Source organism: Hypomesus transpacificus, unplaced genomic scaffold (assembly GCF_021917145.1).
Source record: "Hypomesus transpacificus isolate Combined female unplaced genomic scaffold, fHypTra1 scaffold_51, whole genome shotgun sequence".
Lineage (NCBI taxonomy): Eukaryota > Metazoa > Chordata > Actinopteri > Osmeriformes > Osmeridae > Hypomesus > Hypomesus transpacificus.
Window position 1 is genome coordinate 1,256,965 of NW_025814024.1, and position 19,219 is coordinate 1,276,183.

At 40.8% G+C, this 19,219-nt stretch overlaps 1 protein-coding gene across 7 annotated transcripts in view; it reads right to left on the reverse strand.

The window, feature by feature from the left end:
• psd3l (pleckstrin and Sec7 domain containing 3, like) overlaps positions 1-19,219 on the reverse strand; it is a 288,227-nt gene that overhangs the window by 256,951 nt on the left and 12,057 nt on the right. For 4 of the 7 annotated variants that reach the window (XR_006955809.1, XM_047017245.1, XM_047017244.1 and 1 more), the window contains exons 2-4: positions 6,740-6,848; positions 2,962-3,949; positions 1,428-1,901 (exon numbers count right to left, since the gene is read on the reverse strand). Coding sequence is in view for 6 of the 7 variants with exons in the window: in XM_047017245.1 (XP_046873201.1) it covers positions 1,428-1,901; positions 2,962-3,949; positions 6,740-6,848 (1,571 nt within the window). In the remaining variant the exon portion in view is untranslated. Of the gene's footprint in view, positions 1-1,427; positions 1,902-2,961; positions 3,950-6,739; positions 6,849-13,793; positions 14,114-14,187; positions 14,295-19,219 lie in introns of those variants that run through there. The other 3 variants (XM_047017247.1, XM_047017249.1, XM_047017248.1) reach the window with 3 other exon arrangements.

A 19,219-nucleotide genomic window follows, 5' to 3' on the forward strand; every position in this document is an offset into this window, starting at 1 on the left:
ACTAGGACTAGGGTTGCACGTTATTGATGAAATGTGATATTGCGATATCGATATTCATTTGTATATTCCTAAACATAAAAACACAAAAGTTATGGGAACACACATCAAAATAGATAAATAGAATATCAAAACAACTTTTCGTACAACACAAGGGTTTATTTAAACTGACAGTGCAACCTGAATAAATAAGTAAAGACCATGTCTACAAAACAGGTAATGTTTTGCTGGTGGTACAGTATAACAAATAATACGGGAATAACGGGATGGGATTTGGTATCTTTTATCCAGTTCATTCAGAAGCTTCTTGAAGCCTTCTTTATCGACTGTATAAATGAGCATCATGTCTTTGGCCAAATAGTATGTTACAGCATTGGGGATTTCGTTATGTCTCTTTGAGCTCTTGTCGTACTTGTACCACTAGCAAAAGCACTCGCTAGCGACGTTTGCTGTTCTGGCGTAACTGTGGCAGATTTTCATGGGATATTACTGTGCACTCATCGTACAGTGTCTTGTAGTGGTTTTTGGTGAGAAAAAAGGTTGTATTGCGTCTTACGTGCTGTACCACCATATGGCATGTTTTTTCCAGTGCAGAAGGCTGCGGTCCATCAAGACCAAAACCTCACGCCACAAGAACAGTTTCTTTCCATCCGCTGTTGGCCTCTTTAACAAGGCCAAGGACTCACACTGACTTTAAATCACAATCTGCACAATGACACCCTGCACATTGCAATTCGCACTATTGTATCGTTTGCACTATCTGTATTTTTAGGTTAGATTGTAAATTAGGGCTACTTATATTTTGTTATTCCCCTTAGTATTAGCTAGACTCCCCCTTAGTATTAGCTAGATTTTGCTTCTTTTGTATAGTTAGTCCACATATTTAAGTTTCAATATTCCTATATGTTTAATGTATGCACCTCCCTGCCAAAGTAAATTCCTTGTTTGTGCAAACATTCATGGCGAATAAAATCCCTTCTGATTCTGATTAGCCTGAGCAATATTTGTTGGCTTAAAGTCTTTCCTTTCGCTCCACACTCTTGATTTGCAGTTCGCTCTTTCTATTTCTGTCCTTTCACTTCTCGCTTCTTTCGCTGTCTATCTCCCTCTTCACTCACGCTGTCAAAGTGTGCATGTGTGACGGCAACTGGCCAATGAAAAATGCAGGCTCTAAATCGATCACAACACACAGCCCCCAGTTGTTTACAATGTCTGGCTCCGCCCCTGCCTGCCACCACAAATATAATCTAATTATTAGGGAAACATGGATGCATTTGTGTGTGTGCGTAATTTAACAGATTGTTAAGGTAATTAAGGTAATGTTTTTCTAATGAAAACCGGCCTGTTTGTGCATGTAATTGTAACATGTGATTTACCTCTGACAGGCTGGTCTTCATTAGAAGAAAACAAACAAATCCTCCTTTTCCTACCTCAAACAGCCATGCAGCCAAACTTCACAGTCCACCTCCGTGTTATCCACCACCCCATTGGCTAAGGATTCGCTGGAATTTTTATCGAATTGGCTTCTCAGAGCAGGGTCTCTGTTAGCCACATCAAAGTAGGATGATGTAACTTCCAGGGCAGCTTTTCCACTTTTCCCTGTTGTTGTGACGCTGAGCACTTCCTGCCGCCCCACCTCGGGTGTCAAATCCAGGAAGTGAACGGTCTCTTTGAGACGTTGCTGGATCATGGGCGTAAGAGGCATGTCAAAGACGAACCCAGAGTGTGCCTCATCGGCAGAGGATGAAAGGGCATCCAGAGAGTCCAGACTGCTGTAGAGAGTGTTACGACGCTCTGATTCTAGGATGCTTTCAAAATGCGAGCTAAAGACGTCTTTGGCCTCTTGGCATTCCAACGTTTCCTTGTCATCTTTCTCCTTCTGGCTGTCATTAGTGTTTGTGATGCTAGAGGGTGTAGGAAAGAGAAACAGAAAAGACAATCAGAAAACTTTGTCTTTGTGGAATTCATCTACAGGGAAACCAAGATTGAATAAAACGTGTATTACAGATTACGGTTTACTACAGAAGGGGAAAACCAAACCAAATAAAAATACACGAGTCAGATGGCTGAGTGGTTAGGGAATCGGGCTAGTAATCAGAAGGGCGCCGGTTCGATTCCTGGCTGTGCCTAATGACGTGGTGTCCTTGGGCTAAGCACTTCACCCTACTTGCCACGGGGGAAATGTCCCTGTACGTACTGTAAGTCGCTCTGGTCGCTCTGGATAAGAGCGTCTGCTAAATGATCACAGACATTGTTGGAGCACAAGGACAATGTGAAGGTTTCATACTGTGAGAGTTTGACTTTGAAGTGAAAGTTGATTTTCTAACATAACTTTCAGGGATTTGCAGCTTCCTAAAAGCCTCTTTCGTGTGGAAGTCAACACCACAGGAAGTTATCAAGCACATTGACTCCATTATTAAGCCAGAGACCTTACACCTCTCTACTTCCTTGTAGTGAGACTCAAACAAAACTACAAACTCCTGTTAAAGCTGTCGTCTCTATATTGTGGAATGGAAACCTCAAGCATGTAGCAAACACTGTACTTACATTTACGCATTTAGCAGACGCTCTTATCCAGAGTGACTTACAGTAAGTACAGGGACATTCCCCCCCCGAGACAAGTAGGGTGAAGTGCCTTGCCCAAGGACACAATATCATTTGACAAGGAGGGGAATCGATCCGGTAACCTTCTGATTACTAGCCCAACTCCCTCACCGCTCAGCCATCTGACTCCCTACTTCTAAGGGATAAAGAAGTAATTCAATTCAATCAAAGTGTTCAACTGATTTTACTGCTTTTTTACAATGTATGCTTCATGTATTGGCTACCCACAATGTTTTTGGGGCTATCTCGTTGTTTATGATCATTGACCTATGCACTTTTGTAAAGCTCTCTCTTGGAAGTCGCTTTGGATAAAAGCGTTTGCTAAATTAATACATGTAAATGTAGAGGACTGTGACATACCTGTCTGAGCTGGGTTCCTGTGCTCCCCTCTCAGGTCTCTGCAACTCAAGGAGCAGCCCCAACGGGAACACTTCGTCCTCCAGATGTAGAGGACACAGCTTCTCAGGAGGGCTGAGACTGTCCAGGGAGCTATCTGCCTTCAGATTGTTGCTGCTCTTCCATTCTTCTTCCCCTTCCTTCAACTCTGCTACATTCAAGCTCCCTGGTGGGCTTTCTAAAAAACTGAGTTTCTTGAAAGACTTCTCCTTCAGCTGGCCCCCGTCAAGGAAGTCAGTGAAGATACCGGGTATCTCTACTAGGATTTTACTAGATTCCTCCAAAGAACTGTAGCGTGGCAACTGGCCGGAATCCTCGGATGAGGCAAGCAGAGCCTCAGCCTCTGACCTTCTTCTCGATTCAGAACAGTCCACGTCATCGCCAGTGTGTACCGCCGGCCCAGGTGTTAACACTGAATCCAGAGTTGGCTTGGTGTTCGAAATGAGGCTGCTGAGATTTTTAGGACCAGTTGTGGACGCATTCCTGATGTCTCCATTTACCCCTTCTCCTGAGATGCCACCCAGCTTCTCAATTGTGGTTGAACAAAAGGGGACTGCGTCCTTCAGCAGTGCTTCAGTCCATGAGTCCAAGACAAAGGTGGGGGAGATCTGCGGGTCTCCGAGCGGATCCAGACCTGCCAAATCTAGCATTCCATTTTCCTCCTTACCTCCGCAACCTTCCTGTCTCTCTGAGGCTTGATTGGCCATGTTTGACAAGGCTCCGTTTTGACCATTGCAGGGGATCATAGCTACACTCCTCTCACAAATGACTTGGTTTGGGCTGTCCGCCGATGAGGTGGCTGTTGCATTCTGGGTTCTAGCGCAGAGGCCACTCAGCAGGCTGGTGAGCTTGCGGTCAATTTCCATAAAGAGCGATGTCTCATCAATGCCATCATGAAGAAAGCAAGAGTCCAAACTGGTTCTGCTGCTCCCCTCCTTTGGTAGAATTAACACTGAAAATAAAAGGAGCAGACAAGGCAAAACAAAGATAACATGAAATCTATTTTGATATATTTTCAGCAATTTTAATGTACACACTTAATTTAACAGTACAAATGTATCTAGGTGCATAGCGTAAATCTAATTGTTTCTGTGTGAGCGTTTCCCCCCTGCGGTAGCAGTAGGTCTGAATCCCTCGTGTGGTGAGGGAACACAAGGTCTGTGTTCCTATTGATCCCTAAAAGGACTCACATCCCAGGAATGTCTGGGATGAGTCCAAACCAAACCAATTCTGTTGCTTGCCTTTTGTCCATTCCTTTACACACACACAGATACTTTAATCCCAAGTATGTTGTTACTTGTCTACTGTAGACTAGTGACGCATTATCTGTAGATGATCTTCTCACGATAACTGTTGTGGTTAGATCATAATGAAGCACGTGGTTTTGGAGCCAGAGAAGTTGGCATTACCAGAATGGGAGACATTTAAAGTGAAAAATTGGGCCATTTTATTGGCTCAAACTGTTCTCTCTGCAAATCTGTTGCACAGAGCAAACAGCCAGCACTATCACACTTGAGGACAGCATACAATTGAGCATGTTAAGTTTAGACCCCACTACTAATCTATTTCAGTATAGCACAACACTTAAACTTAAACTACACTAAATGATAAGTGTCCAGCGCAGTCAATTCTCAAATTCCTCCAACCTCTCAGGTTTGTTCCTCACTCAATCAAAACCTGTGTTTCAGAATCAATGACAAAAAAGTGGCAGGAATGAGTCATCCACATTACTGAGGGATGTACATTTTGTTTAGTCATTACAGAGGGAGGGGGAAGACAAAGGAGATTCATATTCTCATGCAAACATCTCATATGAGAGCCGTGCATTTGACAATGACAGACGATCCTTGTCACTGGGTAGCAGGGGATCATACAGTAGTGTTGTGCAACCCATGATAAGATTTCTGGCAAAGTGAAAGCGATACCACAAAAGGTATGACTGCTACATGCAGTGGACTGGAGAGTATGCAGGGTTTCCAGCAGCATTTCGCAGCTAACGCGGCCGCCAAAGCAACACACGCCTGCCGCCTTTACGTAATCTAAACCTACGTGTTTTTTTTTTTTTTTTTCTGAGAGATATCCGCTGTGTTACTCTGTCCTGTTTTCTACCTTTCATTCCAAACCGTGACCAACGCCAGTCTCCCTTCTCTGCAGAACACATTAATCTATCGCACAACCTACCCCAATCCCCACCCCCCCGGTCTGACGGCAAACCCCACCCTACCACCTTAACTAACACATTTTCTGCGGGAAACCCTGGTATATTTTCAAATCCCCTTAGCTACTGATGACATTTAAGGCCCTATTTAAATAGCTCAAGGCTTAGACCTGTAATCTGACTTGGTCTTTACGCCACATGAAAGCCTGCCTGGCTGCCGCCTCCACTTTATTTATTTTCCAATAAAAATTAAAGAGACGTTTATGTATTGATGAACAACTTGTTTTCCAGGGTTTAATGCTGTAGGGTGTGTCTCATTAATGTAAGTAAGTAAGACTTTATTTATATAGCACATTTCATACAAGAATTGTAACTCAAGGTGCTTTACATCAAATCAATAAAAACAATAATACAAGTCATAAAAGTAATAATTAAAATAGAAACAATAATATAACTAAAAAAAGTAGTAAAACCTTCCTGAGATAAAATTACTTAAATGCTTTGGTAAAAAGGTAGGTTTTAAGCTGTCTTTAAAAAATGTCTAGCGTGTTTGCTTCCCTAATATTTATGGGTAATTTGTTCCATAGAGTTGGGGCGTAATTAGCGAAGGCCGAATCACCAATCTTCTTATGACTGCTTCTGGTGACCTCTAATAGGCCTGATTGGATGATCGCAGTGTTCTAGCTGGTGTGTAGTTTATAAAGGAGTTAGCAATGTAGCTAGGTCCTTGTCCGTGTAGAGCTTTGTATGTGAGGAAAAGGACCTTAAAGTCAATACTGAAGGTAACAGGGAGCCAGTGTAAAGTAGCTAGGACAGGACAATTGTGTTCTCTCCTTTTAGTTTTGGTTAATTATCTAGCTGCAGAATTTTGAATGAGCTGTAGTCTTTCAGTGGTTTTCTTGGGAAGACCAGTGAAAAGTGAGTTACAGTAGTCCGGCCAGCTGGATTTAAAACCATGGATTAACTTCTCTGCATCATTTATGAATGGTCGTATCTTTGCTATATTCCTCAGGTGAAAGAAAGCTGTTTTGGTCACTTTATTTATGTGAGAGTTGAAATTCAAATCTGAGTCCAGGATTACACCAAGACTTGTCACCTCTGGTTTAAGACAGGGGGTTAAGCCTCCTAGATTCTTAGTAAGCATCTCTCTTTTGGATTTGGGGCCACATAGTAGGACTTAGGTTTTGTCTTCATTTAATTTAAGAAAGTTATCATTCATCCATTTGTTTATTGCCAACAGGCAGTTGGTAATGGAATTGATGGCCGTTGCATCGTTGGGTTCAGTGGATATATATAGTTGTGTGTCATCCGCATTGCTATGGAAATCTACGTTATGTTCTCTGATTATGTCTCTGAGTGGTAACATATTAAGAGAAAAAATTAATGGACCGAAGCAACTTCCTTGAGCAACCCCGTAGCAGTTCTCATGTTTCTTGGAAATGTGAAAATGTTCTCTCCTTTATACTAACTTGCTTCAAACAAATGTAAAAATTCACAGAATGCTATAAAAAACACACTTCAGCAATTGGAGATCATTAAATTATTCAAAATATTTTAGAACATGTAAAACAAATTGAAACTTACCACTTTCTGTAGAGCTGGTCTCCTTTGTTTTCCTCAAAAGAAACTCATACTTAACTTTTGAAACACTTTCAGTTTGTAAGGACGAGGTAACCCGAACAGCAGTTTGTTCCTGCAAGAGTAAGACAGCCAAATAAAATATAATTCAATATATTGTGTGTATTCTTGACAAACCAATCATTTCCATTTACCTCCATAGCAATTTATGAATAGAAGCTAATCCATTGAAAATCGCAGTGACATACAAAGTGCCTTGAGTAGACAGAAATAAATGTATTCAGTAGGGCTGTCCCCGACTAAGATTTTCTTTGGTTGACAAAGACTCGTCTAAAACGACTGAAAATCGACTAATCGAACTTTGAAACGCTTAAAAAAAGCGATCGGACTCAATAGGTGCTGGACATTGCAGATTCAGCCGCTAATAGCCTACTAATAAGACTTGTATCACCAGTCCTGTTGTAACCGAATGCCGATGGTATTTTGTATCTCTTACAATGTACTGCAAATTTAAAATATTGTTTGTTTAACGTGCAAATCGTCAGAGCGCGCTTATCACTGCCTGAAAACTTGCAGCATGCGAACTTACGTAGAAGCTGAGTGGGGAACGTTGCAACGGAGAAAGATTTTGTTGTCTTGGCCGGAGAAAATAATGTCATTCGATTTGCATGTGATTCTTGTATTCATTTTTCAACCCAGCGCGTTAGCATGAGCGAAGTAGTGCTAGACCAACTTACGTTTTTCAGGTGGTAGGCTACATCATATTCGACATTGAACTATGAAAAATAAACCGTTGTTGGCAGAGTTTGCATTCAAAGTTTTTTGAGTCACCCGGTACTTTGTAAATTTAAATGTACTTTAATGAAATGCTGCCATACCACAGATTTCTTTGCCATTTTGAATAACACCGACAAAGTAGGTTATGGCAGAGTTTGTAGTTCTGCAGCCAATTGTGCTCGTGCCGTGTGCAAAATACCAAAACAAAACAAAGCGCAGATTAACGAAAGGGAAAACTGTAACACCTTTTTCTTTTAAATTATATATTTTTTGAGTTGGTTTATTTGTCTTAAATAATATAATCTACACTTTCTGTTGAACATTTCGTTAATTCAGTAATGATGACACAAGCGAGAATCAGATCTCACACTGCCATATGGCACCTCGATTAAAAAAATGAAAGGAAAATGGCAAAGTGGGTTACAAAAATTGTTAAATCTAAAAATGTGTCTGAGAGCGCTGAGATATTTTGTGGCGAGATATGGCCAATAGAAATGAATGGATGGATACTTAAGCAATAAGCCCCAAGAGGCCGTGGTTTACGCTGATTTTAAAGTAAGGTAAGGGGAGTTGTTAGGCACGACGCGAAGCGGAGTGCCGAAAACCCCCTTACCTGTTCTAAAATCAGCGTAAACCACGGACTCGCAGGGCTTATTGCTTTTCTAAAACTGTTATTACAAATATTTGATGTGGTTTAATCAATAAAAACAATTAGAAACAAAATAGTTTAATAATAAACCGTCATTCTTCCGCTACTACAAAGTATAGTTCCTACATAAATCGTTGCCACGCAACAGCCAGACGGACTTCTTTGCCGTCTTTTTCAATTTGAAATATTCCATGCGCAGTAATATGGAATGTTAAAGAATGTTATGAGGACAACCTGTGAGGTTATGCTGGGTTTTACAACGGCATGGAATGCGATATAGCCAATCACAATCAAGGATGGGAACAACCAGTTTTAGAATGAGGATTAGAGCATAGTTATAGCCACAGACAATCTTCTGGTGACTCCAGCTTTAACATTCTATGATGTCAGAAAACAATTGAGTCTTGATGAACGAAGGACTTAGCTAGCCGTGTGTGTTCCAATAGTAGGCTAGCTACATAGCTGCCAAGCTGTACAAGCAGTGCAATTTGGTAGTTGATAGCTGCATGGTCGGACATTACGCACAAATGGGACGACCTGCAAGTAAACGTACATTTTTTCCCAGAAATATAAATTGTAGGTTAGGCAACCCCTCCCTCGCATTTATTTCCTTATCATAATATGACATCAACTTTGGATGCTTTTTGTAGTTAAGACTATATGGTCTATTCAGGGTGTCTACAGGTATAAACAAGTTAAATGTAAGACCTTTTAATACCACTTCTAAATTAAATTTAAGACAACCGCCACTATGTCCACAAGCTTCTCAAAACATGAACTGAACAATACATTTACCGAAAGTGAACAATCAATTTTAACTGTATTCTTAGCCCCCTGCCCCTCAAATACTTAGCTATGTCCAGTGTTGGGTAAGTTACTTCAAAAAAGTAATTCATTACCAATTACTATTTACTTCATCAATATTGTATTTAAAATAGTTTTGTAATTACCCTGTCTGAAAAGTTATTTAATTACTCAATAAGTAATGTAATGCATTACTTCTTACAATCCCTATAAACCTTGACTGGATAGACAACAGAAAGGAAACTCTTTCAATAATTAAATACAAGTCAAACTTGGAATAGTTTAGCCTTTTAGCTTTTTAAAACATAGCCTACTAATACTTAACATTTTAGTAACACATGTAACCTTCTTTCATCTTTAGTTACCAAACAATATGTACACAGCGGTAGCATCTCTTCCTGCAATCTAGTTTGCAAAAAAAAATTAAGCTCACCTTCAGACCCTTTCTGCACAGGCGATGTAAAATCAAGTTTTGCCTGATTAACAGGTGTTGCTGAGGTGTTATGTTGATGCCAAAGTAAATGTTTTGTCTGTGCAAACTTTCATGGCGATTAAAACCCTTTCTGATTCTGATGAACATGGATCACTCAAAATTGTTCGTCGACGCTGCCTTGTGAGGTGCTTCAGTAGGTTACTTGTGCTAGCCGTAGCCGCATTTCGTTTTTTCTCCCCAGGACATAGCTTGCACTTTACATTAATGTTCTTGTCAACCTGTGGCAAAAAGGTAAAGTACTTGGAATATTTCCATTTGGTAAAATAGCTAGAGCTACTTGCTTCGGCCGAGTCCAAAGTCTTCCACTTCAAACCGCTAGAGCCAGCGCTTATGCAGCAAAAACTCACGTCTCCCGTGCAACTGCACTACAGCTAACGATTTTAAAGAGGCAATTTTCACTTTTACCCTAAGACGATACATTTAGGTTTTAATTCAATATTGATTTATACAGAACAGTTTGACTAATTTACAGTATGTAACACAAGTACATTACAAGTAACTGTAATTAAATTACCTAAAAATGAACAGTAATCCCTTACTTTACTTTTTCAGTGGATAAGTAATTTAATTACAGTAACGCGTTACACCCAACACTGGCAATGTCCCTGCATCAAACGAGCAGAGCGGCGTGCAGAGCGGCGTGCAGAGCGGCGTGCAGAGCGGCGTGCAGAGCGGCTGGCACACAGCGAGTCTGCTGCGGTGCGGTGGCACTGCATCCCGGCAAAGATTGGAGCGACTGAGCTGCCCCCAAGCCTCTGAAGGTGAAGTCAGTTTCCCCGGGTGAAGTTTAAACAAACACAAGTATGGCTAACACAATGCTTATCTCAGTTTAATTCTAGCACAACAGGGGCACCACATACACACAGCAGTCTCATACATTTGTCTCGTCTGGCATGTGGTTTTGTGTTGGGGAATGCGTCACTGCTATTTGATCTGATGTCGAGAGGGTGTCACCGTTGGGTGCGGCGAGCAGAACCATTATGCCAAATTCAAGCATTACAATCATGTATTGTACCATGTGAAATAAAGTATCAAGTAAATACTATACCGAGTCCTCCTGCCTGAACCCTAAACAATCATTTATTGTTGGGGAGGGAGTTTGAAAGATTAAGCTGATGCAAAAAGAATAAAATGGATGGGAAAAAGATGCCAGGAGGAACTGAAAAAGCCATGTAAAAAAATTAAGATCTGTCTCTTCATAAATCTAGGTTCCTGCAAGGGAACATTTATGGGAAAAATATGTTTTCTCAAAAGCCCCGAATCTTTCCGGTAAAAATGTGGGTTTTAATTTCCGTAAAATATAACAATATGAGTCCAACGTAATGTTTATACTACATAAAGCTCGAAACCTTTTTTGGCAACGAATTTCATTATCGATTCGTTGTGTCGCGCGATTATTACGCCACTCAATAAGTCATGGAGATGTTTGAGTATAAAAATAAAAATAAACGGTTTAGTTGAGTGCGGAGCAGAGCCGAGGTAGAGGAAAGACCATCGGAGATCGTGAGTAACGTTCTGAAACACATGGTGGAGAAATCAGTATGACCTTAGTCATCCAATGTGTGGGAGCATTTCAAACTGAATACGTCGAAAAGGTGCGTTAAGTGAACGAGGTGAAGTTAGTTTCATATTCGACATTCGTCTCACATTCGGAAGACGCTACTTTGCAGCGTCGCATTACGGTGTGTTCACACTGCAGCGTTTTTTACCGCTCTGCACCGCTGGCCTTCCCACAGTGCACCACGCTCGGGGGCGTGTCAGACAGATTCATTCAGAGCTGTAGTTCTCTTAAATCATTGTTGTAGTTCATATAATGTCATGGCAAATGTGCAGACAAATACAACTTTTACACACATTAAGCAAACATCCAATACGCTTTCTAGATCTGACATGGTCTTATCTACAGCACACAATAGGTTATCTTTTTCTACACTTTTTTTAGGCCGAGTGAAAGATTAAATGCCACCCGCACTCTATGTAACGGGTCTTGTTCCGGCTGGAATAAAAGATGCATCCTACATAAACGTTGGCATGTGTAACCTTTTATTATATTACTTGAAATCTCTGCAAATCAATCGCTAGATTATGACTTGCCACTACACATTCACTGTATGGATAGCGAGTGGCTGCCAGCCAGCATTTCAGCGTTGAATGTCAATCATGTGCCGGGTGAGCTAGCTAGACTATGCAGCTAGCACAGAAGAAAGTTACGTAATGTGAAGAGACGCCCCGCTCGCCTTCCCACAATGCCCTACGCGGGCGTCAACGCCTGGTTACATTGAAAATGAATTGGAAGCCGACGCCCCGCTCTGCCCGCTGCAGTGTGAACGCACCGTAAGGGACTGGGTGAAAACTACCCATACCATTTTGAAAAATGTTGACTTTTATAATATTTTTATAAATATAAAACCTCAAACAGACACCAGAGTATCTTAACAATGTCTGGTATACTTCCACAGCCTTTACTTTTCAAGTTTCAAATACAATTATAGAAAATCACATCTCTTTGAAAATAGCTTAATCTTTGCAAATCTTAACTTTTATCAAAATTGGGTCAAAAAATCTTACATATACACCATATTATTATAATAAAGTCTGGCCTACTTCCACAACCTTTTAATTTTCTTTATTTTTTTACGAAACTCAAATAAATTCCTCATCTCTGAAAATAGCATTAAATCCATGCTAATATTAATAACTTTTTCAAAATGGTGTGCCTGTTTGTGCACATTCTGAAGATGTTTTGCACTGTGAATTTACACTGTCAGTTCTGTTTTTCAATACAGGGTTTGGAAATTAATGTTTTTTTGTTTTTTTATCCAATTCATCGATTAATCGAAAAAATAATCGTAAAAAAAAGATAAATCGATTACTAAAATAATCGTTAGTTGCAGCCCTAAATGTGAAGTTCCGATTTCACCTCACATCAAAGCCTTGACTAGGTGCTAGGTTCGGGTTAAGCCCCGAATGTGCCATTACACTCTCAGGCTGAAAATGGGTCCCACTCTGGCCCTGACTGGGCTTATTCCTGTTGTGAATTAAAAACGCTTGTAGTCTGTAAGGACATGATTAAACAATAACTACTGTAGTTTAAAATTATTTTTGTGTTTGTTTTGTTAAAGCCATTCATATATAGGGATTCCCACGTACCGATTACCCATGCCACCCTGCCATGACCTCTTGCCACCCCATGTAAAATGTTCTAGATCCGCCACTGACTTTGAGGTTCAGTCCATTTGACCCACGAACTGTCGTTATTCAGCTATGACAAGGTAAACTTGGTTTTGCAGTAAATGACCCCTTTAAGTGATGTCAGAGTTGTATTTTCCATCATGGTTGGTTGTACTCTAATGATTCATTTTTCTTATTTATTAATTTTGAGCATGTTTTTGTAAGCAAAAAAAAATCACTACCCTTTGCACCCCCAATTTTAAAACCTATGGGTAGGCCTATTTGCTTTCTCTGATACGACACCTCTCCTGACTTATGGCATGTCCTGCACAGGAGAAAACTCTCTCAGATGGTGTCAAAGAGGCCTGTACACACAAGTATGAGTTTGAAAGGGCAGACACATTTCTACGTCCGTTTCAAAGCGACAGAAAGAAAATATGTCAATACACACTACCGAAATTTGCGCTCTAATCCGGTCCAATTCCTACCGTAGGAACCGGTTCCATAGTGTAACCGGGATTCGGTACCCAACCCTACCTATGGGTAGAGTAGCCTATATATGAGAGAGAATATAGGTTGCGCCTTGCCAAAGGCATAGGCACCCAACAAGGAATCAAAAGCCAGCTTAGCAGCGCAAAAATTGGTACCTAGTTTAGTTTATACTTAACTTAAATGAATGTGGCATGGCCAAGTTGTTGGCTGGCAAAATGTTCCTAGTTTTCCTAGTGGGAGTTGGCACTAAACTGAATGTTCAGAGAGCGCTGGTGTGGGGTCAGCAGGAGCAAGCTCTCTTGCAGCAAAGGGTAACCTTGCTCTTAAAAAAGATGGTAAGTGACCGAGAAAGCCTTATCGTGTGTGTTGTTGTTGACACCATCAGACCATACTAGTCTTGGTATGTAAGAGTGGGGCAAGGTAGCTAGCTGTTTACGTTGCCTGCATCTTACTGAGGAGGGGACAACAATATTTGCGTTTTTTCCATCCAGCTGAAAATTGTGTTTCTGTTTGGCTTTCAGTTAGCTAGCTGAACTCATTAGCACTATTGCTGCTATATCGCTTGAGTTCTCTAAGGCATGACCACATTAACGCTCAAGCAAGTCCAAGCTCCTCACCCCATCCCCTATCGTCCATATCCTGATTGTTGTGCGGTTCAAGTGACACTCACTAACCTTTTACCTTCGAAGCTGGCAAAGCATCTTTAGGTTCAGTCTGCACGAATCTCTCTTTATCTTCTTGTGTATACTGTCAAAACGTTCCCTGCACAATTAGTTGACCCTCTGTCGACGGTTTGAACTAATTATTGTAACGTTTGCATTAGCAAGCTAGCCTGTGTAGCTATGCTGGCAGCTGGATCAGCAAAGACTCAGTCCGGATGGTTGAAAATGTATTGGAGGCGTGACAACAGTCCTATGGAACAGAAACCCCCACCGACCAAACGGACGAGACCGAGCGAGCTTGTGCTACTTTACATTCTATTGTTTTAGCATCGGTTAAGTATATTCAGTATCCAAGCAATGCTCCATGGGAATGTGGGATTTGTAGTAGGGAGGCATTTTTACTCACCAGGAAAATGATTATTCAATCTCTGTGCTGAGCATATGATTCGCCGTGCATGCTACTTCTGCTCCCTGTGTGCTACACTTTGCCTTCGGTGTTTATCTATTGACTTTGTTTGGTTTTCAGTCTACCCCTCAAACATTGTCAGACTTGGTACGATCCATTATAACAAGGCCGTAGCCATGGAGTCAACATTGGGGGGGGACACATTTGTTATGATAATTTCGGACAGCATGCGTGGTTGCCTGTCGTAGCGTATATTTTTACATCAATATATTGGGGGGGACATTTTGACCAGATTTGAATATTGGGGGGGATGTCCCCCCCAATATATATTATGATTACGGCCTTGCATTATAACACATATTCCAGGTCTCATCCAATTACAGTATCGGCTAAAGGAGATGCACTATTACAACAAAAACATTATGAACATTGGAATAATTAATATATTTTTCATTTAAATGTTTATCAAAACTTTAGTTACTAAAGGGTAAATAGACAAAATACAACCTATTCCAGATTATGTAAAGTCTATGCGGTGTATACTGCAACCTACATGTTAATTGTAGGTTGGTTAACGGTCTCGCAAACGCAGTTTAAGTGATAATAATTGGGTTGTTGACTGACTTGGCATTTTCACTGTCACACCAGGGGGGTGTTCCATCAACGTCGATTAAGGGAAAGCAAGACTTATTTCGCCAAGTCTCACTTACTTTAGCGAGAGTTCCGTTCCTTAAAGTGGATTATTCTAGTTCTAGCTATGTAACCAATGTTTGGAACTAGCCTGATCCGTGTCAGGCTAGAAGTCAAGCTAAACTAAAATGTGTTGCAAATAATTTCAAACAGGCGCAAACAGAATCTCAAAAGACAGTTCTGTCAAGTAAATTCCTGCGCTCAAAGCACTTTAGTCCTAGCTCTGCCCTCCTACGTACTTTGAGTTTGACATTTGTAACGGGTATGCAATGGACGTGGCCTTGCTCCGCCAGGGCCGTCGTTCGCTGCCATCGGGAGTCGAACCTGCCACCTCTGGACTGCCAAGCGCAACCACTACCAGCTACGCCAAAGAAAAGCTAGCTATTTGTTGACGCGGGTGGCCCATTACATACCTGAGGAGTGAGTTTCACCAGTTCACATCGGTTACATTTTGAAGTCGGTTTTCAGAAACAAATTGTTTGTAGGTTCGTTCAGCGAACAGAGGGAGTGGCTGAGAACGATGACGTTAATGTCGTGCACTAGTTTGAATAGTTCAGTAATGGCGGCGGAGAAAGATGCGAGCGAAGCTATTCTAAAAGATATCCTCTGCAGCCTATCAGATCGTCTCTTCCAATTTTAGCCAATCACATTAACGTGTCTATGTGGTCTTCAACAACCTGCCATAATGACGGACATCGTCTCCTTCAGATCACGAGCAATGTCGTCTGGTAGCATGTAGGTGAAATGTTGCTTGTTAATCATATTTAACCGATGATCATACGTGGTTGAGAATGGCAGGATTCATGTTTAGTAATTTTCCGTGTTTCCTAGGCTAACGCAGAGCCCGTCTACACATATTAGACATTCTCCGGTGATTGGCTAAAATTGGAGACATCTGATAGGCTGCAGAGGATATCTCTTAGAAAAAATGCATTTGTGAATCTAAGCGCGTCAGGAAAGTTCCAAAAATCCACACCAACGAATGCAGGGATTCACACCAACGAATGCAGGGATTTACACCAACGAATGCAGGGATTTGTAACTTGTGTTTGTCAGGTTGCAAACTAATGTAATAGGGTCATTTATTTGTGAATCGCGTTATATTTGTGAATCACGAAATACATTTGTGAATCGTGTTACGTTTGTTTGAATCGTGTTACGTTTGTTTGAATCGTGTTATGTTTGTATGAATCGTGTTACGTTTGTTTGGATCGTGTTAAGTTTGTTTCGATCGTGTTAAGTTTGTTTGAATCATGTTGCGTTTGTTTGTTTGTTTGTTTGTTTGTTTGAATTATGAAACTAATCTAACTCCATAGAAGCCTTTCCCTGAAAATAGGCTTACTGTACATATTGTAAAAAGAAGATTAGCGTAGCTTCGATGGGCATCAACGCCGTTGGCCGCAGAGAGCAGCCGCAGCAGTCCATTGCCAGTTTCTGTGCTCCACCAGCGACACCACTACCCAACACGACAGCTGAACTTGTCAAAACGGCTATGACAGCGACTTCTGCCCCATCGTCTGCCGACATCAGGGTGGCTATGGGTGGCACAACAACGATAAGCGCGGAGGTTATCTGGTGTCTCAATACTGCGGTGAATCACCGCTCACTGAACTCAAACATTCAAATATTTCTATAAACCTTGCCTTTTATTCTTTAATGTATTATTTTGAGCTCTGTTTCTTCCGAGCTTATCTGAGTTATGTTGTATGGTTGTGCTCTATAGATTTATTTGCAAGCTACAACTGTTTATTAAGTTTAAGGTTTTTTGCAGATTAGAACTTGAAGTGGCGATGAGGTCTTAAAATATTTTGAGTAGGTCTTCAAAAAGTCTTAAAAAGGTATTGAAATTAACTTCAGGATTTCTGCATATACCCTGTAAGAGCAGCCTACCATCCTTCGTAGAAAGTAATAGAAAGGAGAGGAGACTATAATTGTAGAAAGGAGGGTAGTAGACTGCAGTTTATGTAGGTAGGCCTAGACTATTTAGTCTGCTGGAATCACACAGAAGGAAGCAAATGACCCACTGTAGCCAAGCCTTGACTCTGTTCACACTGTCTGCATCTGTCTATGTATTTGCATGTGGGACGTTCTTGAACTATGCCAGGAAATATGAAGGGTATACTTTGCTCCAAGCAGTACCTGAATAATATCATCAGTTTTTCAGGTAATCTTGAAACACAAAGAATCAAAGAGACTTTATTCAATTGTATATAATATTTTCATTGTTTAAAGTAGCCTGTATGTTGACAAGCCTCTATATTACCTCTCCTCTGGCTTCCCCAATATTATAGGTGCAATATACTGTCCCCATGGGTGTATCCAGGCCCAGTGGAAGACTCAGGGGGTGACTGCCTGGTGCCCCCATGGTTGAAAGTGTTTCTAAAATGCCTTTGAGTGGCAAAAATTAGACCAAGTGCCCTGCTGTCTGCCATTCACATTGTGAAATATGCTTGAGTGCCCAGGATGCCCCACGCAAGAAATGACAGTGTGCCCTCTATAAGTGTAAAAACATGTCTCAATGAGTTCCTTTTTAGTATAGAAAATGTGATGCAGTACCCTACAAGGTGCCCTTATAATGGCCTAAATTGGACTGTTCCCATGCCCTTACTTCCAATGGAAAAGGGTGCTGTTGTGAAGTGCCCTTTATGCTGCCCCTACATGACAGTGTCCCAAATGTTGCCCTTTCCAAAGAAGACAATTAGATGCTGTGCCCAACAGTCTCCCCTAATGTTCCCAGTAGGGCATGCTTTCCCAAAGTGAGTCTGTCACTGTCCAAGCCCCCTCTGGATCTGTGGAGGCAGACTATGTTAATTGGAAATACTCATGATATAATAATGATAGTCATGCTGAGTAATTTTAAAAGACTGTTCTTTCAAACAAAGTGTGCAGTTTGGGTCACCTTCTGATCTAAAAAGTCAGTGCTGGATCTGTGCAAGTCATTTCAGTGAATCCCTATTTTAGTCATATCTTTCCCTTTTATCTTAAATCTCAGCATTTAGCCTATCAGTTAATAAATGTGTGTGGCAAAGTCATTTTGACGTAATTAAAAACATTGTTAGCCTACATCAAGTGCAATTAACCATGGCTTTTTTCAGTGTTTTGAATTTGATCCTACAATTTTCAATTGCTGCCACGTTCTCTTTTGGGCTAATTTTATTCTCAATCTCCTGTTGAGAATATCGGCCATAGGCTAGCCTACTGTCAGAACGGTTTCAGACAGCTCATCAAATTACGCTAATTATCAGTAGGCCTAAATGCATAAATATGTTGAGTCGATTTGGTAGGTCTACAATTTACGCATGTTAACGGTCGTAATGGTTTGACAAGTTGTCTCCCTTGCCATGTTAATTGCGGCAACTTTGCCCTTTTTGGGGACAGCTCCCAAAAAAATCAAAAAATCTATTTACGCTGCTGAAACAACACCCCTCTGCTGCTTTACGCTTTACTTTTTGCGACATAATTCCTCTTTTTGACAATCGCCTGATCTGGGCTGCACAGTCTAAGCTTATTGAGGTTTAGCTTGAATTATCGTTGCCTGTTAGTGGAACGGAACATTAGTGGAATGGCTTGAGGCTTAAGTCTAAGTTGACGTTTACCCAAGTGAGACTTATTCGTGTTAGCGCGACTTGCGTTAGCGACGTTGATGGAACACCCCCCAGATAAAAATTAGTATAATCAGTATTGTCATATTTTTTTATGCAGTAAATGGTTATGTATTTGTTTTACATGGACCTGTTTTAAAACTGCGTTGCTAGTTTTGGAAAACATTTGAGCCAAATCTCAAAATTGTCCTATGGGGTGACTGTCTCAAGCAATCAATACATGATACTGTTTGTATTTTTTACATTTACATTTAGTCATTTAGCAGACGCTCTTATCCGGAGCGACTTACAGTAAGTACAGGGACAATCCCCCCGAGTCAAGTAGGGTGAAGTGCCTTTCCAAGGACACATTATTTGGCATGGCCGGGAATCAACCTAGCAACCTTCAGATTACTAGCCCGATTCCCTAACCGCTCAGCCATCTGATTGTTAATTAAAACTAAATATTCTTTATTAAGTAAAAAAAAAACACTTTTATGTAATAACTTTAATTTCCTCTTGAATTACATAATGTCCTATGGTGTGACACACTAAAAAAGACAAAAAATGTGTTGTATCTCAGAATATCAACAAACAAAAAAACTGTTGAGTATTGCATTAGGTGAGAGGTAATTCAACTAATCTTGAATTAGTATTATATTACAACAGTTTTGTAAGGATGACAGAAAAGTTTTACTTTTATTGGAAAAGTCCATCAGGTTTAGCAAGCTATGGGGGTGACATTCAGTTTCTCATCATTT